The following is a 26,571-nucleotide window of genomic DNA, read 5'->3' on the forward strand; positions in this document are numbered from 1 at the left end:
GTCTTTAATGTCACATGATCCTTCAGAAATTATGCTAATATGCTGGTTTGGTGCTCAAAAAATATATATATTTATTTATTTATTTTTTGAGCACCAAACCAGCATATTAGCATGATTTTAGTAACATTATAAATGTCTTTACTCTCACTTTAATTAATTTAAAGGGATACTCCACACCAAAATGAAAATTTTCTCATTAATTACTTACCTCCATGTCGTTCCAAACCCATAAAAGCTTTGTTAGTCCTCGGGACACAATTTAAGATATTTTGGATGAAAACCGGGAGGCTTGTGACTGTCCCATTGACTGCATAGTAAATTGCACTGTCAAGGACAAGGTCCATAAAAGTATGAAAAGTGTCGTCAGAAGAGTCCATCTGCCATCAGTGGTTCAATCTGAATTTAATGAAGCGACGAGAACAGTTTTTCTGCGCAAAGACAACAAAAAAAACGATTTTATTTAACACGTCTCCTCTGTGTCAGCGTAGCGCCATTTTGGAGAATATCCACTGAATGCAAGCAGTGTGTCAGCCGCGCCACATGGATGCGCAGTTTTCATTCAATTCAAAGCGTAAGCAAAGTAGATGATGTATTCTTGTGGGTGTGGCTGACACAGAACAGCATACACTGCTTGCATTCAGTGGATATTCTCCAAAATGGCGCTACGCTGACACAGAGGAGACGTGTTGAATAAAATCGTTTTTTTGTTGTCTTTGCGCAGAACAACTGTTCTCGTCGCTTCATTAAATTCAGATTGAACCACTGATGGCAGATGGACTCTTCTGACGACGCTTTTCATACTTTTATGGACCTTGTCCTTGATAGTGCAATTTACTATGCAGTCAATGGGACAGTCACAAGCCTCCCGGTTTTCATCCAAAATATCTTAAATTGTGTTCCGAGGACAAACGAAGCTTTTACGGGTTTGGAACGACATGGGGGTAAGTAATTAATGAGAAAATTTTCATTTAGACTTTAGTTTTTTGTTTTGATCTGTCTTTGACTGTTTTTCCTTCCCCTTTTCAAGGAAATTTGCCCCTCGTTGCTCTGTGTGTATAGAGCCCATAATGCCAGCACCTGGCCAGGAAGAGACTGTGCGTATTGTGGCTTTAGACCGTGACTTCCATGTGCAGTGTTATCGCTGTGAGGTGAGTGAAAGGCCTTGGGTAGTTGGCTAAAAATTTCTAAATGTCTTTGGAAATAGAAGTTTCGTACTGACATTTTTGTCCTTTTTCATAACTATTTTGTGTGTGTGTGCGCTCACTATAGGATTGTGGCTGTCTTCTCTCTGAGGGAGACAACCAGGGTTGCTACCCTCTGGATGGCCATGTTCTCTGCAAAGACTGCAACACCAGTCGAATCCAGGCTCTCACTGCCAAGGCCACGACCGACCTCTGAGTAACATACATATCTACATGCAGGTGCCTAGTATCCCTGCGTTCATCAAATCCTGAGAAACACCATATCCTGTCACATCACTGCACACAAATATTTATGCTCAGACAAATGCACATGTACGCATAAAGCTGTCATTCCATTTAAGGGGCCACGACTTATCTTGTCGCTCATGCACCGCCACACACTGTGCCTTGTATTAAAATTGCACTCATTTATTCTGTCCAATCATTTTTATTAGCAGATATTTATTCACCAGGGCCCGCTACATCTGCTTGTAAACACCTAAACGAAGTAGGCCTATTAGAGCAAGACTGTTAGGTTCTAACTGATGTTCACAGAGCTGTTCAATTGAGAATGGGACGTTAAGAAAACCCTCATAGAACATCATAGAATCTACCTCTAAAAAGGGACCATGCTGTCCGATCACTATGCATTCCAGTATGTATCCAACCTACAGCTTTCATTTTATTTTTAATCTCTGCAGTGTATTGTCACAATCCATCCCAACTTTCACATAGAGCTACTAGTTACACATGAAGTCATACAAGTATACATTCTCTGCAATGACTTTATCAAATAACGCAGATACAAAAATAATTGGAAGTTTTCATTACGCATCATTAAAGCTTGTTAAACATATTTTTATCTTCTTATGGTGGCTGTGAAATTGTAGGTTTCATGTTTGCTAAGGTACTCAAGTCAGTATAGAAAGACCAGGACCCCTTCACCTTGACTCGTGCATCACACCTGCTTCATCAGTATGTTATTGTGAACATACGGTACAGGTAATGAAAGTTACCAAAGAGCTACATTTACTTTCTCTGGGACAGCGTGTATGTATATTATTGTATGCTTATGAAATCTAATGGGAAAAGTATTTTATCCTTTAAGGACTGTGAATGACCTTCAGTAGCTCAGAAGCTTAAATATTTTGTGGTTCATTCAGTACGGTTTCCTGTTTCTTCCTTAGTGTACCGCTTCAATTCAAGTGAATTTAGCAAGAAATATTCTGCGCTTGGACCTTTTTTGTGGTTTGGTGGGTTTTTTTTTTGTTTGTTTTTTTTTTCTTCAAATTGTGCTCAGTTATCTCATTTATTTGTATATCATGAGTGAAAATGGTGAAAAGGTCTAAGGATAAAATGTATGTATTTAGATATGCACAGTGAATTGCGCAATAATGTCACGGCAGATTGAGAATCGTTTGGTATTAAATTAAAATTCTCAGAGGAAAAACTGTCAGATTAGTGATCAAATGTGTGACAATCAGGGCTGAAAGGATGTTGGAAATGTTTATTTTATCTAATTTGATCTAAAACTTTAAGGGCTGATGAGAGACAGCCTGGTGAGCAATATTTTAAATATCCTCAAATTGTGAATTTATTGTAGTATTAGTTACGTAAGATAGAGATAAGTATTACTAAAAATAGGAAAAATAATTTTTCTTTTGTCATTTTGTACATGGGCGATATCATTATGCAAATTTCTTCTTTGTTGTTGCATTGACACTTTACTAAGAAGGATATGCAGACATTTTTTTTTTTATTCAACGAGAAAGTGTTCAAGCTGTTCTTAAAGCTACAGTGCAAACATTCTGGGAAAATCTGAAATTATGTATACATATCTACAGAGTGCCATTATAAATTTCGAGGTTTAGAGAGTTAACACCTGAGGAAATTTCCAGTCATATCAGTGTGCTGCAGTGATGCCCCAGGGAACTTCCCCTCTGGTTGAAGTGTAAATTCAGATATGAAAGTCATGATATATATGCAAACCGGATATAAATACACAGTTACGAGCACCTCTTGATTTATTATGGCAGTTTGTGGATTTTCAGTGTGTAAAATGAAATGCGCTTGTAGCTTTAAGCCATGAGAGCTTCATTAGTGCTTCAGTGCTTCAATCTGTACCTCTCTTACCTTTTCTATATGTGCCTTTTGTGTGAAACTGAGGTGGTGTTGTTTGAACACAAACACAGCTGTGCTTGTGGCTGATGTTACGTGTTTGAATGGTCTGTTCTGTTTTTGTTATTGTGTTGTTGTTTTTTTCTCTCTGTTTCTTTTTTCTATTCACACTACCTAGAGACTAAGCATGTTCGCAACTTGAACCAATCTTTATTTCCAGGTTTTATATAGAAAGACCAAATATTGTAATACTTAATTAGATATTTCATTGTATTATGTCTTTAAAAACATTAAGTGTTATTGGAAAGAGAATTATTGCTGTGTTAGTTGGCACATTTAGGTCGTCCTTTCTCTCTTTTGCTTCACTGCTTATTCCCCAAACCCATCTCAAGTTCTTTTTATTCAAATTGCTTATAGATTTGCTTCATCTGTTAAGCATTTTTGCTCATTTGAGTTGTTCAAATTGATTTGTTCTGTTCAAGTATTTGATCAGGATGCAATTTAAAACACTTTGTACTAAGTTTCCCCATTTGTGATCGTTACAGTAGCAATAACCTGATGATTATATGAAATTGTTGTTGCGGCAGATGCAGAATACTGGCATTCAAGTGCCTTGAAATATGTGGTATATTTGAATTGTCATATATATATAGGGCACTTTGATTATATACTTTTTTTTTTCCGTGAAGAAATTATTGCATAAAACAATCTAATTTGTGCCCTAGTGACATTCTAAGTATATACTTGGGTTCTGTTTTTACACTCTGTTGTTTTTGATTACAACTTCCTCTATAATTAATAAACCTTTTGGAAAAACTCTATAGTGATTATTTGCTTTTTTTCTGTTTGTCAGTTATTTTTTTTTTCCTTCCTAATGCTGCTGTTAATTCATATTTCAGCTCTTTGCAGCATTTGGCAGGTTTCCCAGGTAACGGAGACATATTTCCATTGCACCCTTTGCTCAACCTAGAGGAGAATTCATTTATCATGCTACTTGCTGATATCAGTGGTACATTCAGCACATGCTTAGCTGTTTTTGGGTGGTATTTAAAATACAATCTGCACAGAATCACAATTTAGATGAGCTCAAAATGCTACTGTCTGACAGCACTTTTCGTCTTTTGTTGCACTTTAATCAGTGAAATCAGTGAGATATAATGTGGGTTATGAGGCTGATGGAGTTGTTAAAATAATTTAAGAGACTCAAAAGAAAAGACCATTTTCTTGGGCCCTCTGAGTCCCTGCTTGATTTAATCCTTTCAATTTGTCATCCTGCGTTCCAGGAACCGGCAATAAGCCACACACAATTTTTTATTGTAATTGGAGCAGCACATCCACAATATTGGAGTTGAAAGTGATCCCAGAGGAATGCAGAAAATTAATAATAGTTTAAAAGAAACAAATAGTACAAAACAGGGCGATATTGCATGTTTGTATTTTATTGCTGGCAGAAATTTGAGGGTATTATTGGAGACCACTTTACGCCACAACCTTTTTCAAATAATATTATGGCATTATCTCTTTGGGATTGGGGTCACAATGCAACAGTTTTGACCTAATCTCTCTATTCTATAAATTATTTGCATTTATATATCCATAGTCTCTCATCTAAGCATGTGATTTAGGAAGAAAAGATAAGGTTGTTATGGAACAAAATTGGGCAAACAAATGTATCCTTATTGTGATATTGAAGAGAGAGAAACAACAAAACTGAGCTTTATAAATCTATATGTGTATGTGTGCATATCTTTGCACCTGTGTGTTCGCTTCAGGGACCCAGTGTACTACTTGGTTTTACCGCATGCTAATCTGCTGTTTACAAACAAATTGATGAGTGTGTGTCCCTCTGGCTAACATGATGTGGCTGCTAATCTGTGTGTTTGTGTAAGCATGTTTGTATGAGTGCATATAAGAGAATAAGCCAGGAGGGTCCCTCCAGGAGCCGGCTAAAGCATTTCTGAATGCCTGCTTCTAAAACTCAGGATGTGGGAAGAGCGCGAAAGCTCAGTAACGAGTCACGATTATACACAATCTGTCCCTGCTAAGTTTTGCTCCTTTAAATAAAACAGTTGTTGGGTCAGATTTACATAACATTTCAATGTAGGTCGGTATTGTTGTCTTGGTCTTTTAATGCGCTCTGAGTTTTCTGTCATCGTTAGCTTTCAAATGAATCGCCCCCAGTGGTGCGCTTGCTTTGAAGGCCTGATTTTGCGGGTCCCTGGTTTCACCGAAAGATGTGATGTAATGGCTGAGTCAACTGAGCCCTAAAGAAGCATCGTTGAAGAAAAGACAGCACTGGAGAGGTGATTTTATGGAGACTTGAAGTATTTTCAGAGATGGAATGTGTCATTCTTGCAATTCTATTAAAATAATTTTCCAATTTCAATTGAATAGGCAGTGATGGCTAAAGTGACCATTTCATATGTTTTTTTTCTCCCGAGAAGTGTTAATACTCTGCCACTATCAACACATTCCTCTGTTTGAAGATCTTAACCAAGCCAACACATCGCAACCTAAAGTCAAGAGAAGGAGGGCAGGGGGAGAATCATTTCATTCTGTTCCGCCGCTGGCTCACATACCACATTGTCCAAGAAAGAGCCATTTCCCTTTCCTCTGGATTATCAGGCTTGCGGGCTGACAGTGTGCGATGCACTGTCTCCTCACTCTCGCCTATGAAGCCCCCTCTTGCCAGTAGCCAAGAGATTCTCCACGCATCTCTGGCCAGTCCCCACAGGGACCTGGGGAGTTCGGCGGGGATGTATCAGAACACTCATTTGAGGGTCGGGCATGGCTGTACAGGGTCCTCCCTTTGGGCTCTCCCTGTCCCCTCGTGCGTTTGCAAAAGTCACGGAGGGCGCACTTGCCCCGTTACGGGAAGTGGGCATCAGGATCCTCAACTGTCTCGAGCATGGCCCGCACGCGAGAACAGTTGTGCGATCACAGGGACCTGGTGCTCCGGCACCTCAGCCATTTGGGGCTTCGGGTCAACTGGGAAAAGAGCAAGCTCTCCCCCGTGCAGAGAAACTCTTTTCTCGTTATGGAGTTTGACTCAGTGAGTGTGGTGGTGCGTCTCACCAACAAGCGTGCCCAGTCCATGCTGACCTGCCTGAGTTCCTTCAGAGGCAGGATGGTGGTACCACTGAAACGCTTTCAGAGTCTCCTGGGGCATATGGCATCCTCAGCTGCAGTCTCGCCACTCAGATTGCTTCATATGGAACCACTTCAGCACAGGTTACACTCCCCAGTCCCGAGATGGGCATGTCACCGCGGTACAGTTCGTGTGACCATCACGCCAACGTGTTGCCGCTCATTCAGCCCCTGGACGGACCTTGTCTTTCTACGGGTCGAGGTACTCTTAGAACAAGTGTTTCGGCATGCCGTTGTCACGATGGATGCCTCCAGTGCGGGCTGGTGAGCTACATGCAACGGGCAGGCAGCCTCGGAGTTCTGGATAGGGCCTCGACTGCTTTAGCACATCACCTGGCTCAAGTTGCTGGCATTGCTACTAGCCTTGCAGTGGTTCGGCTGAGAAGACCCCTGAAGATGCACGACTGGAGTAGGGCTTTCTTTCCTGCAGGAAAGGTTGGAGCGTAGGCTGTCAACATCCACCTTGAAAGAGTATGTGGCTGCTATCGCAGCACATCACGTTGCAGTGGACGGCCGGTCCCTGGGAAAGCACAATCTCATCGTCAGGTTCCTGAGGGGTGCCAGAAGGTTAAATCCTCCTAGGCCACTCTTGGTGCCCTCCTGGGATCTCTATATCATCCTGGCTGGACTTCAGAGGTCCCTTTGAGCTGCTGGTTTCAGTCGAGCTGAAGTTCCTGTCTGCTAGGACAGCGGTCCTGACACTTGCCCCGTTACGGGAAGTGGGCATCAGGTCACTTCCATCAAGAGGGTCGGGGATTTCCAAGCATTTCTGTGAGCAAAGAGTGCCTTGTGCTCGGGCCGTATTACTCTCACATTGTCCTGAGACCCCGGCCTGGATACGTGCCCAAGGTTCCCACCACACCCTTCCGTGATCAGGTGGTGAACCTGCAAGCACTGCCCTCGGAGGAGGCAGGCCCAGCCTTGACGTGGCTGTGTCCCATAAGAGCGCTGCACATATATATGGACCGCACCCAGAGCGTTAGAAGCTCTGAGCAGCTCCTTGTCTGCTACGAAGGTCAGCAGAAAGGGAAGGCTGTCTCCAAGCAGAGGTTGGCCCACTGGATAGTGGATGCCATCGCCTAGGCGTACCCATCTCAAGGTGAGCCATGCCCCCTGGGGATGAGGGCTCACTCCACACAGAGTGTTGCCTCCTCCTGTGCTTGGCGCACAACGCCTCTCTGGCAGACATCTGTAGAGCTGCGGGCTAGTCGACACGAACACCTTCGTGAGATTTTCAGTCTCCGCGTTGAGCCAGTTTCTTCCCGTGTGTTGGGTAACGGGTAAGTGGCGGGAAAAGCTGGCCAGTGTCACGCTTGCTGCGCCATTCCCCTTCATCCGGGGATGTGAGCACTTTTTTCCTCCTCCAGTAGAGTTCCCCGGACGGCGAATCCTGGTGGAGTTCCTCCAACACCCTCGGCAGTCAGACTGGGCGGAGCAGTCTGACACCAGGCCTAATACTGGTGTTAGCTCGCCCAGATCTCTGGTCAGCCCCTGCACTGGGCTAGGTGTCCATATGGCTTGATTCCCTACGGGCAATCCCATATGTGTATTCTTCCACGGTAAGGTTTCCCCCTCTGTAAACCCGTGTCTTCCCTTTGACAGAGCACTCTGTCTGGCTCTGTTGGCAGCTCTCCTCCCTACTCCTAGGTAGGATCTGCCTCAGAGTCCCATTTCGTATGTAGCACTGCCCCAGGCTGGGTTCATATCAGTGTCTCCACATGTTACCTCCCTTCGGGCAGGATGTGGCCTCCGTAGCGCCCTTCTCTGGAAGGCTCGCTTCCCCGTCGTTACTGCCAAGCTGTAATAACAAATAGGCTTGAAGCAATCTTTTGTTGAAGGTCGAAATCCCTTCTAAATTCTGTGGTGAAAGGAACAGCGGCTTGGCTATCACCAGCAGCGATGTACTCACCTGTGGTCCCTGCGGGGACCGAGGTCAGCGAATTTGCACTGGGGCGATGGGAAGTTTACAACCTTTGCATGGCATTTGTCTGTCACATGCTTGCTTGTCAACATTTGCAATGCCATACGGTTGTGACGGGGGTTCAGGTTGTGGCGCTTTCCATGGACCCTTAATGTCGTCACAACATAACTCGTAGTGACCAACAGATAGGGAACGGCTCGGTTACGTATGTAACCCTCGTTCCCTGATGGAGGGAACAGAGAAGTTATGTCCCCATGCCACAATCTTGAAACATTGCTGGGTGCCAGGGACACATTCTCTGCTCCTCAGCGGAAAACCTGATGAGTGGATGCACCTGTCGCCTATTTATACCCGTATGCACGGGGAGTAGCTCAGGTATACAAAATCCACTAGCCAATATTCATTGGCGTTTTCTCTTAAAGCCAGAGAACGATTGGGGCTCCCAAGTGAATCCCCTAATGTCGTCACAACATAACTCGTAGTGACCGACAGATAGGGAACAGTGTTTCAGTTGCAAGATATATAGATACTTTATGAGAAAGTCAAACTATGAGATAAAGTCACATTTACAAGAAGCAATTTTAAAATAGTTACATTGCGCAATAAAAAATCACATTGTGAGAAATAGTCACTTGACGATATAAAATCACAGTTGTGGAAAAACAAAGGTGAGATTTTAAGTTGCAATATGCAACTTTCCTATATAGTCAAGAAATGTTTCAGTTACAAGCAAATTGAGAAACTCACATTATGATATACAAATTCGCAATCATGAGAAACAGTCACAATTGCAAGATAAAATCTTTACACATTGTGGTGTAAAAATATGTATTGCGTGATAAAGAGTCACAAATGAAAGATGTAAAGACACTGCAGGATAAAGTCACACTATGAGACACAAAACTTCAGCTATGAGATATTAAGTCTGGTAGGGAGAAATAAAGCCACAAGGACCTCTGAGGGGGAAACAGGCTTCCATACTATTGCCCTCCAGTCTGTGCTGGATGAGGGCTGAGAGAAATGCAGACTGCAGGGTATGGAAGAAAAAGGAAGAGCGAAGTAAAGGGCACAAACTGTTTTCTGTGTAAATAACGTGCAAAGACACTCAGAGAACGTCAAAACATGGAGGCCAATGTTGGGGCAGCCTGTCGCCGCAATTCACCATCACACATCACCCAAGGCGTTTAGTCATGCTGTGATGCTGTGGTGCATTCTTTGTGTGTGCGTGGCTGTTCAGATGAAGTATTTTCTTGCCAACTTTTCTTAACGCATGGCACCATCACTTTCACTGTATAAATAGTAAGCTCTGGCCTAGGACTTCAAGCTATGCACAACACTGACAGATTCCTGGTGCACTGTTAAGAAAAGTGATGTCTCCTGATAATATTAGAAAGCATGTTTTCAGGTCGGCATAGAGAGATTCAAATACTTTTTCCAGCTGGCAAAGGTGAGCTGAGGTCAGCTTGAGTATGCTCACAGTCTGCATTTGAATTCCTCAAGTTGTGACGTGTAATATTTCATATGTATGTCTCGTCTCCAGCTGCACATCTGTGATTGCTTCTGCATATCTGTGCAAATACTGTACAGCGCTGGAAAAAATTAAGAGACCACATGTATGTCACACCATTCTAGTGTTTGTTGAATTCCAACACAGGCACACAATTGGAATCAAATAATAACTATTGACTATGCAAAAATGTTCTGAGTGAGGAAAAGAAGGGTTCAATTCTGGCTTTACTGACCGATGGATACATTGAGCATCAGGTTTCTTCCATCATTAAAATTTCAAAGACAGTGGTTCATTAACAAGGTCAAGCTGCAGATATTGGGGACAACAATGTTACAGAGCAGAGGGGGAGAAAACAGTTCTCCACTGACCGGGATGACCTCCAACTCATTCGAATGTCACTCAACAACCATAGGATAACATCAATTGACCTACAAAAAAATGGCAAACAGCCAGGACAGTTCGAAACTTCATCAATGAGAAGTAAAGAAGAGCCAGACTGAGATTTGCAAAAGCCCCTAAGGATTGAACCTTCTCTGATGAGTCCAATTTTCAGCTTTGCCTGGTCTTCTAATGGTTAGATCTGGAAAGTCCTACAAGCCACAGTGTCTCGCACCCACTGTGAAATTTGGTGGAGGATCAGTGATGATCTGGAGGTGCTTCAGCAAGGCTGGAATGGGGCACATTTGTCTTTGTGAAAGGTGCATGAATTAAGCCACAAACAATGTTGTGTTGGAAGAAAACTTGCTTCCTTCTGCTCTGACGGTTTTCCAACTCTGAGGATTGGATTTTCCAACAGGACAATGCTCTATACCAAGCCAGGTCAATCAATGTGTGGATGGAGGGCCACCAGATCAAGACCCTGTCATGGCCAGCCCAATGGCCAGCTGAACCCCATTGAAAACCACTGGAATGTGGTCAAGAGAAAGATGGATGGTCACAAGCCATAAAAACAAATCAGAGCAGATTGAATTTTTGCACCAGGAATGGCATAAAGTCACCCAACAGCAATGTGAAAGGCTGGTGGAGAACATGCCAAGACACATGAAAGCTGTGATTCAAAATTTAGGGTTATTCCCCCAAATATTTATTTCTGAACTCTTCCTAAGTTAAAACGAGACCAGTTGTAATTTTCCACAAATAAATGCTCTAAATGATAATATATTGATTTGGAACTTGGGAGAAATGTTGTTAATAGTTTATAGAATGAAACAGAAATATTTGTTACTCGAAAACACAACTATAAATAGTATAACCAGAGAAACTGATAATATTGCAGTGGTTCTTAATTTTTTTTCCACATCTGTATCATAAACACATTTGGTTGCATTTTGTTTTTTTGTTTCATTGAAACATAGCGGCATGGAACAGTGTCACTCTAGGCACGTATGTTCCCTCTACAAGGGTCCACCAGTTTTTTTATTTATATTTTTTAGTTTTTTTTTTTTTTTTTGATGATTTTTTTAATACACTTGCTAAATAGAGATGGACTGTGTGTACTGGAACAAACAAAAACTAGACCGGAGCATACATTAAATGGAATGGATCAACAAACTGCCAAAAATAAAAACTGTCGGAATTCTGTTACATATAATTTTGTCCTAATTTGAAGCCTGTTTTTACAAGCATAAACACTTCCATAAACAGATGAACCATATTTGTCCCCCATCTGTGAGCTGCATAACATGTTGTTGTTTATAGTAACACAATGTTGTTGGACATTTTTAAACACTAACTTCAGTGAAGAGTTACAGAGTAAACATCTACAGCAAGCATGTTAGATCGGTCAGTCTTCTCCGTTTAATATTCTATTGTATCTTGTGCTTTATAGTGCTGGATTTTGTTCATAAAGTGTACTTCATTTGCAAGTAAGCCAAATGGCCAACACACATTTATGCTCACAATGAGGTCAGACTTACAGCTAAAACTACAAAGTAGTGGTGTGCTAATAAACAGCATAAGTAAGCAATAAGCTGTATGTGATTTATTTTTTAAACACAATTTATATTTCCTCATGCAAATACACCAGCTTATCCCTTTGCATTAGAAAATATTAACTTCTTGTCATTTAGTTGAACCCCCTCATATGACTTAACCAAAAAGTAAAACAGTAAAATTTTCTCGTGACATTAGGGTTGGAAATGTCTGCATACAGTTTGAATGACTCTCAGCCAATCAAATTCAAGGATCACAACTAATTTGTGATAAAAAAATTAAAAACCACATGTACAATGTTTTTGGGGATGAATACACTAAAAGCTTACTGTAATGTCCTACTTTAATCTCCGAACAATCAATTTAGGCTTCTGTTGTGATAGTCAATGTGCAGTAAGACATGAGAAAAAGGTCAGCGATGTGGCAGAAATGCTGATTTTCTGCCTGAGGCTTGATATTTTAGTTCTGTTGTGGTCCTAATTTACCCTCTGCTGCTGGCTTTGATTTTCCTCTCAGTCACTCTGTCCTCGAGAAATGGCAATTAGCTGTGCACAGCTAGCAGGCTGTTCAGTAGTCCGTTTAGAAAACAAAATAATGAGATTACGCTAGGTAATTAAACCCCCAGTTGTGCGTTGCGCTGCGCTTATCTTTAGCATATGTGGACTGGGCTATTGGTTGGTAATGCAAGGCCATGAGGTTTGCATGTGTCTGTGTTATTTCAAACACCCTGCAAATTTATAAAAAGGTCATATAAAAGATGTCAGTGCTGTTTAGCTTAAAGGAATAGCACACCCAAAAGTATTTACTAATGCATGTTGTTCCAAACCTGTGTTCCAAACTTACCTTTTTTTTTCTTTTTTCTGTGGAACACAGAAGAGGGAAGTTGGAACAATGCATTATTTCTGTGCAGTTACAGTGAATGTGCATAGAAACGTTCATGCTTCAAAACACACCATACAATTATTATAAATCTAGTCCACAATAGCTTTGTGTGTGTAATTAAAATGAAATGAAAGTCAAAATTAATCATTCATTTGAGTCACATCTTTTCAATGAATTAGTTGATCCAATTAACAAAGTGGTTCTGAATGATTTATTCACAAATCTGACATCACATTTCAGTGACTTAAAGGACCTGTATTACTTTCTTCTGCAGAACCTAAAAGAACAAATCTCTCTCTCTCTCTCTCTCTCTCTCTCTCTCTCTCTCTCTCTCTGTCTCTCTCTCATTTTTGGGTGAACTGTCACTTTAAATATTTCTTCATTCTTCACAGAAGGCTTCAGAAGATTTGGATTGGAATGCACAACCCATATGGACTACTTTGTGTGTAGTGTATTGTGCTTTTATGTCCTTTTTGAGTATAAATTCTTTATAATTGCATGGAAAAGAATAACCTGTATAACAACACAAGGGAAAATAAATCATGTCAGAAATGTATTTGTGGAATGTGGATGAAGTATTCCTTTAAAAGATTGTGTAGTATTTATTTTCTTCCACTAAGCAATCACTTAAACATTTCAAAATGTTCCATATTCCACGTAATAGACATAACATATTGATGTATGAACAAGCAGCTGGGGTATCTAGAGAGATGCATCTCAAGAACTGTCTAAACTTATTTTGTCTGGGCTATGTTAAGGATGTTCCCTTGCTGTCAAATTCGAGAAGATACATGCAATGCACTCAACAACAAAAAAACAAAGACAAAAAAAGACTCAAAAACCTACAGTTGGGTCTGTGCACTTTTATTTAAATTCATTTTTCTTTTCTTTTCTTTTTTTTTTTGGCCTTTCAGCATAGCATTTAAAAATACAACAACCATTCTTAAAAGGGCCATGTTATGTGATTTCTAGTTTTACTTTGTCTTTGGAGTATTACAAGCTGTTTGTGCACATACAAGATCCATATATTTACAAAGACTAAAGTCTCAAGCCCAAAGAGATGTTTTTTCTTAAAGTTAAGACTCGTCCATGCCTTCCTAAAATGCCTAATTCATACGAACCCATAAATCTAAAAGTCGTAAAGTAAAGTCGTGACGTATTGTCATTGGTGCTCTGCGTTTAACCCATCCAAGTGCACACACACAGCAGTGAGTAGTGAACAAATGCACACACACACACACCGTGAACACACACCCGGAGCAGTGGGCAGCCATGCTGCAGCGCCCGGGGAGCAGTTGGGGGTTTGGTGCCTTGCTCAAGGGCACCTCAGTCGTGGTATTGAGGGTGGAGAGAGCGCTGGATATTCCCTCCCCCCACCTACAATTCCTGCCAGCCGGGGGCTCGAACTCGCAACCTTTCGATTACGAGTCCGACTCTCTAACCATTAGGCCACGACTTCCCCAAATCTACGTCATTGTGTGGAAATATTTGAATAACACAGCCCAAATGTTTACACAAAGAAGGCACAACTTTTATTCTCGCTGTAGTATTGTTGCCGTCGCCGCTATGTTGCGGAGATGCTGTGTATTTCTAAATATGGTAAGGGGCATAACATTTCTGTCACACGCTTGAGGTATTCGGCCAATTACAATGCACTGCATAGCTGGCCAATCAGAGCACACCACACTTTTCAGAACGATGAGCTTTGTAAAAATCGATGCGTTACAGAAAGGCGAGGCAAAGAGGAGCAACAATAATGTACATTATGTGGAATATAATGTGTTTTTAACCTTAAACCACGTAAACACTTTGCATTATACCAAATACATAAAATAATGTTATTTTTAGCATCGTCATATGACCCAAAAACAATAAAATGAATGGACACAAGTACAGCGACCCAGATGTCCCATGGAGAACCGAGGCCACTGCACTGGCAACAAGGCCAAAAAAACTATGTGATTTCCTTCATCAGTTCCTTCTCTTGGCGCTCATGAGTAATAAGCACATGAGTGTTTGCTAGCTATTTTAGAAGTTCAAGCTGTCTGCTCTGCATTGACAACCATTAATCAATTATGAGCCCTGCTAGTGCCCCTCATAAAGATTTACTACCTCATGTTCCTTTAATTCAGTCTGGCTGCACACTCTAACATCAGCGTCCAATGAAAGCAAGAGCTCTTAGTTTTATGGCTTCTCAGTAACTTTAAACTTTTTTCCCAAAACTCAAAACAAAGCAACCCGAGAAGTACCCACTGTGTTAGGGACCATTAGAGGTTGAGATATGCTGAGATATTTTTGTTTTCCGTGCTTTCATGCAAACAGTTTGCCACCCTGTGAGATCCTCTACACATAAGAAGGTTTTTCAATTAAATGTACTGGTTGGTGTTTTGATTGGTGTCTTAAAATTTGAAGGCCTAATTTAGGTGTACTTTGGTAGAACTTGCGGTCAGCACTAGATTATCTTGTCAGCCCTTCACTCTTACACTGCCAGGACATTGTAGAAGCAAAACTGTAAAACTCCCTTGTTAGGTCCAGAATAGCTGGAATATAGTGCATCAATTGTATGAACTGCTTTTATGGCACTTTTGCATCCTTTTTAAGCATGACAGCATGTGTCTCATTCACAATCAACCATTAACAACAGTCACTAAGGTTTGGAACAACATGATGGTGAGTAAACAGAATTTTCTTTTTGGGGTGAACTATTCCTTTTAAGCTGGTTATTTTATTTTATTTTGTTATTTTAGGTAACACTTTATTTTAAGGTCTCTTAACTAGTTGCTTATTAGCATGCATATTACTAGAATATTAGTCATTTATTAACTAAGCACATATCAGTGCCTTATTCTCCATGACCTTATTCTACATCCCTAATCTTATACCCAATACCTAAACTTAACAACTACCTTACTAACTATTAATAAGCAGCAACTTTGGAATTTATTGGGGGAAAAGTCATAGTTAATAGTAAATAAGTGTTCCCTATTCTAAAGTGTTATTTTATTTTATTTTATTTTATTCCCCAGAAGGATAGAGCTACTTTTTTTTATCATCTTTGTTGTTTAATAAAGGATGGCATTTCCATTTATGTGAAGGCATTAATCCTTAGTCACTGCTTCTTTTTCAGTGAAATGTGTTTGACAGCTTTCTCTTCAAACCTGACCTCCCGCTCAGAAAGGAATGCCTCTGCCCTTCAAAGCAGCTCAATGCGCTTTCCCGTGTCACTCAGTTATGTCCTTACCTTTGATCCTTAATCACATCATCCACTTTCAGCAGCGGCCTGCACTGCACTGTTAAAATATATTCTCACCCATTTACTTTATTTCGCTTGATGAGAAAAAAAAAAAAAAATCCCAGCCTTTTACAATGGCAGGAGTTCGTGAGCTGTTCCTCTTTCTCTTCCTGGATCAGCGTGGTCTTTGTGTAACCTTAACTGGTAAGCCGGTCTTGGACGTTGCCTGTTTTATATGCAGCTCAAACCGCCCCTCAGATCCTGCTAAATCCACTGACTTTACCCACCAAAGCACAAGGGGCCTCTGGTCCAGCCCCCTTTAAAGCTAATGGAGTCTTCATAAGTTTAAAGAGATACTTCACTCTGTGACCTTCTAACCTTTAAAGACAGATGTGCAGTGCAGTGTATTTAGTCTTTTATAGATTTCCCACCCCCTCCATAAAATCCACATTTATTAAGCATATGAATATTGAATGACCAGAGATAAATATGGTGAATAATTTAGTACGGCTGCATGGCATGCACGCCTGATTTAAATGAACACTCGCTGATGAGGTTCATGATGCCCATGTGAGGTTGCTGGTAGCTGCTGAAATATTCATCCCTTCCATGAAGTGCAATTAACTCAAGTTTCTAGATACTTATATGTTTGTGTATAAGTAATGAGATCATAAAGCCTCTTTGTTAGTTATTCACTGTACCAACATACTATTTTTCAAAACATTAACATTCATCTGATCGCTCTTGATTAATTCAGTCTTTTTTTAAATTACAGTGCCTTTCAATATGCATGTAATTCATGAACAAAGTGTGTGATTAAATCTAGGCCAGGTTCCTGGAGACCCTTTATCTAATAACCTTAAATAAATCACAGAGCGAGATTATTTTAGGCCGTGCCACTGTAGTGCGATCGGATGCATGCATTTATTGTTGGGAGAATGTTCACTTTGATAATGTGAAATTCTAAAAAAATAAATGTTTAACGCTATGAATAATTTAGGCCTTTCTTATGAAGAGCTAAGTTTTTAAACACCCAAGACACAGTTATATATTTGTAATTTTAAAATGAGGAAGGGATAAGGAGCTAAAAGATAGCATGCCCATGTGGCTTGCATAAGTTCTGACAGCTGAGAGTACTAAAACAAGAAGCCTTCTTTGAAAATCCCTGGACTGAGAATTACTTGATCACGCATAATAACTTCAGCCATAAATGGTATTAAAGCTTAAAATGCATATCCTTTGGATAGAGAACAAAGCGCGTTGAAACACTGGCGTGATAAATTATTCAGATCAAACTTGTCGAACTTTTCTCCCACCCCATGTTTGAAAGTGCATTGTGCAGAGACGCTTCAAACTCTCATTCTCCTCCCTTCTCTTTCTCTCATATATAAACTGTCCACCCAATTGCACACAATGTAGGGTGATATGCATTGTAAACCGCAAAGAGAGCATTGTGGTTAAATGTGGTAACATGCCGAGGATGTATATATATATATATTAATGCTGGGCAACGATTAATCGTGATTCATCGCGTCCAAAATAAATGTTTTTGTGTACATAATATATGTGTTTGTTCTGTGTATATTTATTATGTATATATAAATACAAACACATGCATGTTTATATTTAAGAAAAATATGTTATGTTTATATATTAAATATATTTATATATAATATAAATTATATGAATATAAATATACACATGTATATAATTTCAAAATATATACTTTATACATAATTATACACAGCACACACCCATATTATATTTAAAAAATATATATTTTGGATGCGATTAATCACGATTAATCATTAACCAGCACTAATATATATATATATATATATATATATATATATATATATATACATTATTATATTATATTAGGGCTGTCAATCGATAAAAATATTTAATCGCGATTAATCGCATGTTTGTCATGAGTTAACTTGTGATTAATCACAACTTAATCGCACATTTTTATTTGTTCTAAATGTACCTGAAATTAATACTTTTCGAGTTTTTAATACTCTAATCAACATGGGCATGGACAAATATGGATGCTTTATGCAAATGTATGTTTATTATTAGTGAAATCATAGTCAACATAGAGCATGAAGACTAGACATGTTTCAAAGGTCATCGATGTTTTTCAAAGAACTTGTTCATGTCTATTAGACACATGGAAAAAGAAATACCGGGTTCCCATTATTTCTCTTTCTTTGCACTGAGCAATTTACTTACACAAACCTGTTTACATTTTTTCACTACAGGGCAGCTCTTCTGAACATGTAAAATGGACATATATTATTTATTATTACATTTGTTTGCCTCTCTGTGTCCACATACTGTATTTTGATGCAGCTAAATTCTCAATAAAACTGTTTTCATTTATATATTTTACCGTTTCTATTGTCAGACAATGGAATGAATATGAAATAGTGATTGAAAACGCGACCCATTACTACAAAAAAAAAAAAAATCTCTCCCTTCCAAGATGTGAATCTGCACAAAAATTCTGATAATTGAGCCCTCATCTGATGAAATCAAATACACATGAGATAAAGACAATAGCTGTGCTGTGATTTAGGCTGCCCTTGCTTGTAAAATTAGAGAAGCAACATAATGTGTGTTTAACTGAAAGCGCTGCTCCTCTCCGCCGCTCGCTGAACAGACCAGATGCACAGAGAGAGAAAGGTGTAAGCGCACTAGGAAAGCAAGATCTTGCGCGGCAGTACCGACGAGTCTCAGAAACTAAATAAGGTTTGGGCGCTTTTTTGAAGAGAAAAAAGTCACTAAAGGGGTCTGCAATGTTGCTAAGTTGGCAACACTGTGCATCTGCATTTCTTCAACTACGCGCTAGGCCACGGATCATCGCGCGTTAATAAAAATTAGTTATTAACACACACATATATATATATATATATACATACACATACAATGTATATGTGTGTGTGTGTGTGTGTCTGTGACCCTGGCTGTGAAAACCCAGCTAAAGTCATGTACTTTGTGATTTACTTGTTTCTACATAAAATCATCCTTCATAAGGTAAAGAACATTCTGTGAAAATGTTTGAAAAATTAATGGTTGAAATCAAACTTTGATGCTTATCTCATAATTAGATTTTGAGACTTCAGTCTGGATTTCACAGCGAGGGTCACACACACACACACACACACACACACACGCACGTTTGTTTTTGTGAAAAAATTAAAAGGTTTTTATACTGTACAAACTGTATGTGCTATTGCCCTACACCAACCCTACACCTAAACTTAGCCCTCACAGGAAACTGTGAATGTTTGCTCTCTCTCTCAAAAAAAAAAAACACTCTCTGTATCATTTATAAGCGTTTTGAAAAATGGGGACATGGGGCAATGTCCTCATAAGTCACCTTCTCCTTGTAATACGAGGCATTATACAAATTTATGTCCTCATTTCTCACAAAAATTTCTCCTCATTTCTCACATACGTACGCACACACACACATATATATGTATATATATATATATATATATGTATATATATATATATATATATATATATGTGTATATATATATATATATATATATAGTAACTCACATGGAAATATGAATATGCAACCTAAATTGGATCAATAACAAAATTAATATCTTAGAAGCCTCTAGTTCCCTCCTACACTGAACAGCGACGGTCTTGTTAACAATTTTGTCAAGGATTAAGTGGTCCTGCTTAAGGGGATTGTGGGATTTGGCAGATTACTGCTCTGACATTTGTAAATAAACAGTGGAATTTCAGTTCTTCAGATCCTGACTTGTAATCAGCAGGATGGATTAACTAAGATGCACTAATCAATTAATTAATTAAAACATGCTGACTGGTGGTACTTTCGTTGTCTTTTATTTTTTTAACGCATATCCTGTTTTTAAGGCTTACGGAATAAAGACTGTGGGAAAAGTGCTGTGTACAGTATATTGCCTTATCGTTGCATCATGGAAGCACAAGGTACAGTTTCTGTATGGGTGGTCGTCCCAGTTTTTTAGAGTTTTAGGCAAAGGATATAAACAATCTCAGGGGGGACAACGCTGGCTAGTCCTGGGCTGATTAATAAGCTAATACAAATACATTTGCGCTTCCCTGCACCCAAATGTCTTATTGAACTGTTAGTACAAGCAAACAAACAGGGAATACTTTGTAGATCAAACAGAATTCACAATGGACTCCATTAACCATATTTTGGGGAATGTCATGTGGGAGCTAGTTTTCTAATTTGACTCTGCTAAGAGGTTTTATGAGACTTTTTTTTTTAAACCAAGTGAACTATGCATTTGTTCAGTGTAACAGCTCTTGCAGTGTTTTTCACTTGCTGTTTAGAGAAGACGTGAAACATGATGGGTGTTCAGAGGATGAACATCTGGTAATGCCAACCCACCAGCAATTTGTTCAAAGGTATTTTCAGCTGCAATTTTCATCAAAATCTTTTGCGCCATGTTATCTCCCAGCCTTTCATGAGACTGTTGTTATATATACAAGATAGGATTGTAAGATTGTTTGTTTCATGACCCTTTTTTGCTTGTGGCTTTGTAACAAAGGAATCTTTTCCTGGGGATATATAAATCAGCTGTGTTTTACAAAGGCTTCGTTCTTCAAAGTCTGGAGAGCATTGGGTTGTTTTCTTCTTTTCCTCCTCCTTTCTACAAGATTCAGCTGCATGCATGAAAGTCTGTCTGTTTATGATTGTGCTTTATTAATTTTGCAATATGATCCACATAAAGGATTCCCAGCTCTAGCACCTTTGTATACAGACAGGTCACTTAATGACAAGCCATAGAGGTGATGCTTTTTATAGTCTCACATTAATATTTAAATCTCAAGCTTTATGAAACACGCCAGCCTGCCTTTTGTTTGCTTCTGGAAGTCTCTTCTGAAATTCAAATTCGCGGATGACTGGGTTGCCAGTTCTTTTCTCTTAATGTAAAACATTATGTTTGTATATTTCATATGATTTTCATTCTTGATTTGTGAAATATTGCAATTTAAGCACAGCCCCTTAACCCCTGTTCCTTCATTCCCTCATGACCATCTGAACTCCTTCCTGTCACTATTCTGGATGTTGTCTGATAATACCTTCATGCTCCCAGTCCATCTGTTTTTCAGTCTTGCCAGTGACAGAGGATCTACCCTTTCTAAAATCATTAGCTGCGCTCCGATTCACAGGGTCCCTACTCTGTGTACACTGCTCCCTACACACTCAGCAGGGGATATCTGTAGTTCACTTCACTTGACAAAATTGTTCATTCCAGGCAATGCCCTACATCATCATCTTGAGTAACACAGAAAAAGTTGCATAGATTTAAGTAGTTTCAACTAAGGTGTAATATTTGGAGAAATAAATATAAATTGAATATACTATAAAATGGTAACTAAACAAACTCCTAATTTGCTGTTTATTAAAAGTAGGGTAGTTGTTAGTTTAGGTATGGGGTAGGATTGAGGGATCTAAAATATTGTCATGCAAAATAAGGCATTAAAATGTGCTTTATAAGTACTAATAAACATTTACATTACATTTACATTTAGTCATTTGGCAGACGCTTTTGTCTTTCAGACCTTTCTACGCTGAAGCAGGATCACTGGAAGTGAATTGGTTCCTTAGCTTTCCAGAATAATTCCTCTTTGCCACTCTGATCTTCTTTTCCAGTGTTTCCTGTTTTTGCTCTCTCTCCCCTTTTTCTTCTCAGGGCAAATCACCACCACCTGTAGCTCGTTTGTGAGAGCGTGCCTGAGACCAAGAGGATATAGGGGTAGTTCAAAGTTTGCTAGGAGACACTTCTCTCCTGTTCCAGACTGAACTTTGTGCTTGTTTTTCATGTAGAGACAATAGTTGTGTATTAGCAGTGGCTAACTGAGTTTCAGCATGAGCTGTTGATGGATCTTGTTCCAGGTTGAGATTGAGCAAAAGGTATTGTGGCTCTTTTGTTCAATGTGATTTTAAATACTAGCTTGTGTTAAGAGGGATGCTGTAGGGGGAGAGTGCCTTTTTCTTTTTATACTGCTTTTTACCTCTGTTTTTGTACAGCAAGGGAGGTGAGGGAAGTCGGCTGTATTTTTTCTTTTTCTTTTATTTAAGGTTAGTTAGAGCTCCTTAAATTAGTTGGTGAACTATTTTGTTTGTTATTTTAGGCCTTGCTCTCCCCTGAGTCTTTGCTCCCATTTACATTGTATTCTTTCCTGTCTTGTAAATAAAACTCTTTTTGTATATATATCAACTGGTGTCATCTTCACTCTGGGACAGAGGACTGAAGTGTGTTCTCGCTGTACGTTATCCCGTTACTTTTTTTTACTTTGTTACTTCCCCTTCTGACCCCTAGACACTTAGGGGAACGTAACAGTACGGAAATATTCTACTCAAGTAAAAGTACCATTACATTAATGAAATTTTTCTTAAGTACAAGTAAAAAGTACCAGTCTAAAAATCTACTCAAGTAAAAGTAAAAAGTAGCTCATTTCAAATTTACTCCGAGTAAAATTACTTAGTTACTTTTTAACAGCGGGAGGGAGGCAAAACTGGGATAGGCCAAGGGTGTCAAACTCAGTTCTTGAAGGGCCACAGCCCTGCACAGTTTAGATATAACCCTAATTAAACACATCTGATCCAGCTAATCGAATCATTTAGGCTTATTTGAAAACTAGATGGTATGTGTGTTGGAGCAGGGTTGGAACTAAAATCTGCAGGGCTGCAGCCCTCCAGGAACTGAGTTTGACACCCCTGTGATAGGCCTATAAATCTCAAACTAGTTGTTTTTAATTAAATGAATCAGTTATTTAGAATAATAAGACATTTGGGCTGTTACCAGGCAAATTAAATCAGTATCAACAAAAGTCATCTTTGCAATGCGGAGGAAACACAAACTTCATCTGAAGTGGCATTTAGATGCATTTACAGACAGTTTAATGCAGGACACGAATGCATTTAGTCCACAGTTACAAATGCAGTAATAATGTTCTGATATATAAGACACAAAATGTTGAATACTCGTTTGAAATTATTTAAAAAAAATAAATAAATAAAAAGATACTTTAAATGTGAAATTAAAACCGCCAGTAGGTGTAAATCACTGTTAATAAGTGAGTCGCTATGACTGAATCATTTAAACAGTAGGTTGATTCATTCAGGAACGAAACACCGTTATGTTTTTCAGAGACGCAAAACTGTGCTATGGTGGCTGTGTTTGGAATTATTTTTGTTGTCGAAATAGAGCAAAAACAGGCAATATGGTGTCTAAAATGCAAGTATCTTAATTAACTTCTTGTTTTTTTGAACTGTTGTAAAAAATCTATATGTAATCATGCTGATTTTTGGAGAAAAAACGTCACTCTTCGTGTGATATTGATTTACTACATGATATAAATATAAAATTTTTCTGCCCCTATATCTTCAGTTTTGTGATCATTCTAAATGCATTTTAAAAGACTGAATCACGCAGTGAAAGAACGCACTCTAACCTAGTCTAACCTACTTCACTGCACTCTGTAGGAGAGTTTTGTTTGGTTTTTGGCAAAACAAAAATCGCACATCGTTAAAACAACAATTATGATATTGTCGCAGACGATATATATAGCATATCCTGCACCACTGTCTTTTTGGCTAATTTGTCCAAAACCTTTTGCTAAACTGGCAAAGCTTAATTTTAACCACCAATGCAATGATGTAAGTATGTACCTGACCTCTACATGCTTGCGAAGGGGTGAAGTCGAGATTTTATAAGCTGCTAGTTTGGTCTCCCTAGGCAAACACAGCTTACGCTGCATTATAGATCATAAATATGGCCAGGGGTTCACTTCATTTCTTTCGAGTTCAACTTCAGCAGAATACAGCAGGGTTTTGTTTTCAGCTGGGTCTGCACCATAACAACTGTCTTTGTCCATCTGCATCTTTCTTGTGATTTTAGTGCCAGTTTGTTCTCCTGCCCATTATTTACTGCAGTAGTTTCCAGGGACCGATTTTTTTATTTTTTTTTACTCCGTAATTAATATGTTTTAAAATGTAGCGAAGTACAATACTTCAAAAAAATATATACTTAAATAAAAGTAAAATTACAGATTTTAAAAATTACTTTAAAAAAGTAGAAGTACACAAAAAAAGCTACTCAATTACAGTAATGCGAGTAAATGTAATTTGTTACTTTCCACCTCTAATTATATGATGTTACAGTTTCTGTAAGCTCGTCCAGATCGGTGGCAGTTGCTTCAAAAACAGTCCAATCAGTGAGGTGGAAATAGGCTTGTAAATCCCGCTCTGCTTCATTAGTCCATCTTTTTACAGTCCTTAATACAGGTTTAGCTGATTTCAGTTTCTGCCTGTAGGCTGGCATGTGATGAACTAAACAGTGATCAGAGAGCCCCAAAGTTGCCCGTGGGACAGAGTGATATGCATCCTTTATTGCTGTGTAACAGTGATCCAGTATATTACTGTCTCTGGTGGGACATGTGCTGTGCTGTCTGTATTTTGGCAGTTCACAGGAGAGATTTGCTTTATTGAAGTCCCCTAGAATGATTAAAACAGAGTCTGGGTGTTGTTGCTCAGTCTCTGTGATCAGATCAGTGAGTTTCTGTAAAGCCAGGCTCGCGTGCGCTTGCGGAGGAATGTAAACACTCACGAGAATGAACGAGTGAAACTCCCGCGGCGAATATAACTGCTTACAGTTAATGAAGAGCGTTTCTAGATTGGGACAGCACATCTTCTTTAACACAGTTACATCTGTACACCAACTTTCGTTGATGTAAAAGCATGTCCCTCCGCCGTGCGATTTCCCCGTTGATTCTGCATCGTGATCAGCTCTAAACAGCTGAAAGCCCGGCAGATGTAGCACGCTGTCATAAATGGCATCATTCAGCCAGGTTTCCATGAAACACAGAGCAGCAGAGTTTGAAAAATCGTTATTTGTCCGGGAGAGCAAAATAAGTTTGTCCGTTTTGTTGGGTAGAGAGCGGAGATTCGCCAGATGGATGCTAGGCAACAGTGTCCAAATTCCGCGCTGAGCTTTAGGTGTGTGCCAGCTCGCATTCCCCCTTCTGCACGTCCTGAAGAGTTTGACCAGAGCTGCTGCTCCACGAACTACAACTTTCAGTAAAACATCCTTATAATCGAAATCCGGTAAAAGATTGTGTTGTGTTCTGCCGAATGTTCAGCAGTTCATCCCTGATTGTGTTTGAGAAACAAAAAAAACAGGAAAAACTAACAAAAACAGTACAAACACTGGAGAGCTAAGCACTGTGGCTGCCATGTGCGTCGCCATCTTAGATCAAGAGTGGTTAGTTAAGTTTAGCTACTGTAAATGCTTGCGTAAGACAGAACACATATTGTTTTATTGCCTCAACACTCATATTATTCCTACATCAAGAGGAAAAAACAAATCAGTTTTTCAAGTAAAATGCCTCTTCAATTTTCAAAACAATGTAATATAAACAGATTGAACCGTGTTCCCTTATAGTAATCAAATTGACCCTTGTACACTTCTGAACCCTAAACAACCCGTGAACCTACCCATACACCCAACCTGTCCCTAACCTTATAACCGTATCACACCTCAATAGCAGCAAAAGTGTTATGCATTAACAAAAGCTTTTAATCATTGTAAAACATCTGTTAAAATCATTTGTAGATTTTCAAGAAGTGCGTGATTAAATTAATTGAAAGTTTAATGACATTTGTAAGCATATTAATATATATGAAATAATGATCTGTTAATAAGTTTATTAGTAAACATTAACAAGCACATTATCTCATACTTCTAGTTATTTGAATATATATTAACTATCGGTTAAGCACTGTATAATGCTTGTTAATTATTTATTAATGAAAGTTATTATAAAGTGTTACCTTTTTTCCCAGAAGCTATCACATGATCCTTCAGAAATGATTGTAATACGCCAGTTTGTTGCTCAAGAAACATTTCTCACTATCAATGCTAAATCAACAAATAGAAAAGGCTGTATCGCCAAACACTCACCCGAAAGTCCAGTAGACCAATGATATACGGTGCGTAGATCCAAAATATAAGGATTAATAGACAAAAAATATCTGCACTCATCTAAACAGTTTATCATTTAATACTCAGAGGTCATTAAATAGTGCATAAATGACCTCGGAGTTATAAATGATATAAGCCTTTTTGGACTGTTTGGATGAGTGCAGATCTTTTTTGTCTATCAACTCACTATCAATGCTAAAAATAGTTCTGTCACCGGAGTGGTACCTTTTCAAAAGTTGCATTTATGTGTCATTTAAGTACTAAAATGTATATTTAGGTACTAATATATAGCTTTAAGGTACTTATATGCACCCTTTAACGGTAAATAATAGAAAACATTATTTACTTTTGTACCTTTTTTTCTGAGTGTATGCCATTTGCAGAGCCCATTCGACTAAATGTAAATGCTCTCTATGGTTTAAATGTTCACTTAAGATGGCCAAATTGTCTGTGAATTCCACTTTGCAGGGCACATTTGGGTGAAGGGAACATACCTGTTGTCTTCAAGACCTAAGCAGGTGGCCAAGAGGAGTCGAGGCAAGACAGCGCTGCTGGCAGTGCATAATGAAGTGCACCTGATGCTTGTTCTGCCTTGTCACCACTGCCATAAATCCAGCATTGTGCCTTTTGCAAAGAGTTGTTTT

At 39.1% G+C, this 26,571-nt stretch overlaps 1 protein-coding gene across 4 annotated transcripts in view; it reads left to right on the forward strand.

The window, feature by feature from the left end:
* Window positions 1-26,571, forward strand: part of lpp (LIM domain containing preferred translocation partner in lipoma) — a 232,146-nt gene that overhangs the window by 200,274 nt on the left and 5,301 nt on the right. For 2 of the 4 annotated variants that reach the window (XM_079431836.1, XM_079431837.1), the window contains exons 10-11: window positions 1,028-1,148; window positions 1,270-1,421. In XM_079431836.1, coding sequence (XP_079287962.1) covers window positions 1,028-1,148; window positions 1,270-1,398 — 250 coding nt within the window. In that variant the 3' untranslated portion in view covers window positions 1,399-1,421. Of the gene's footprint in view, window positions 1-1,027; window positions 1,149-1,269; window positions 4,119-26,571 lie in introns of those variants that run through there. The other 2 variants (XM_079431834.1, XM_079431835.1) reach the window with 1 other exon arrangement.

Source organism: Barbus barbus, assembly GCF_936440315.1.
Source record: "Barbus barbus genome assembly, chromosome: 13".
Taxonomy (NCBI): domain Eukaryota; kingdom Metazoa; phylum Chordata; class Actinopteri; order Cypriniformes; family Cyprinidae; genus Barbus; species Barbus barbus.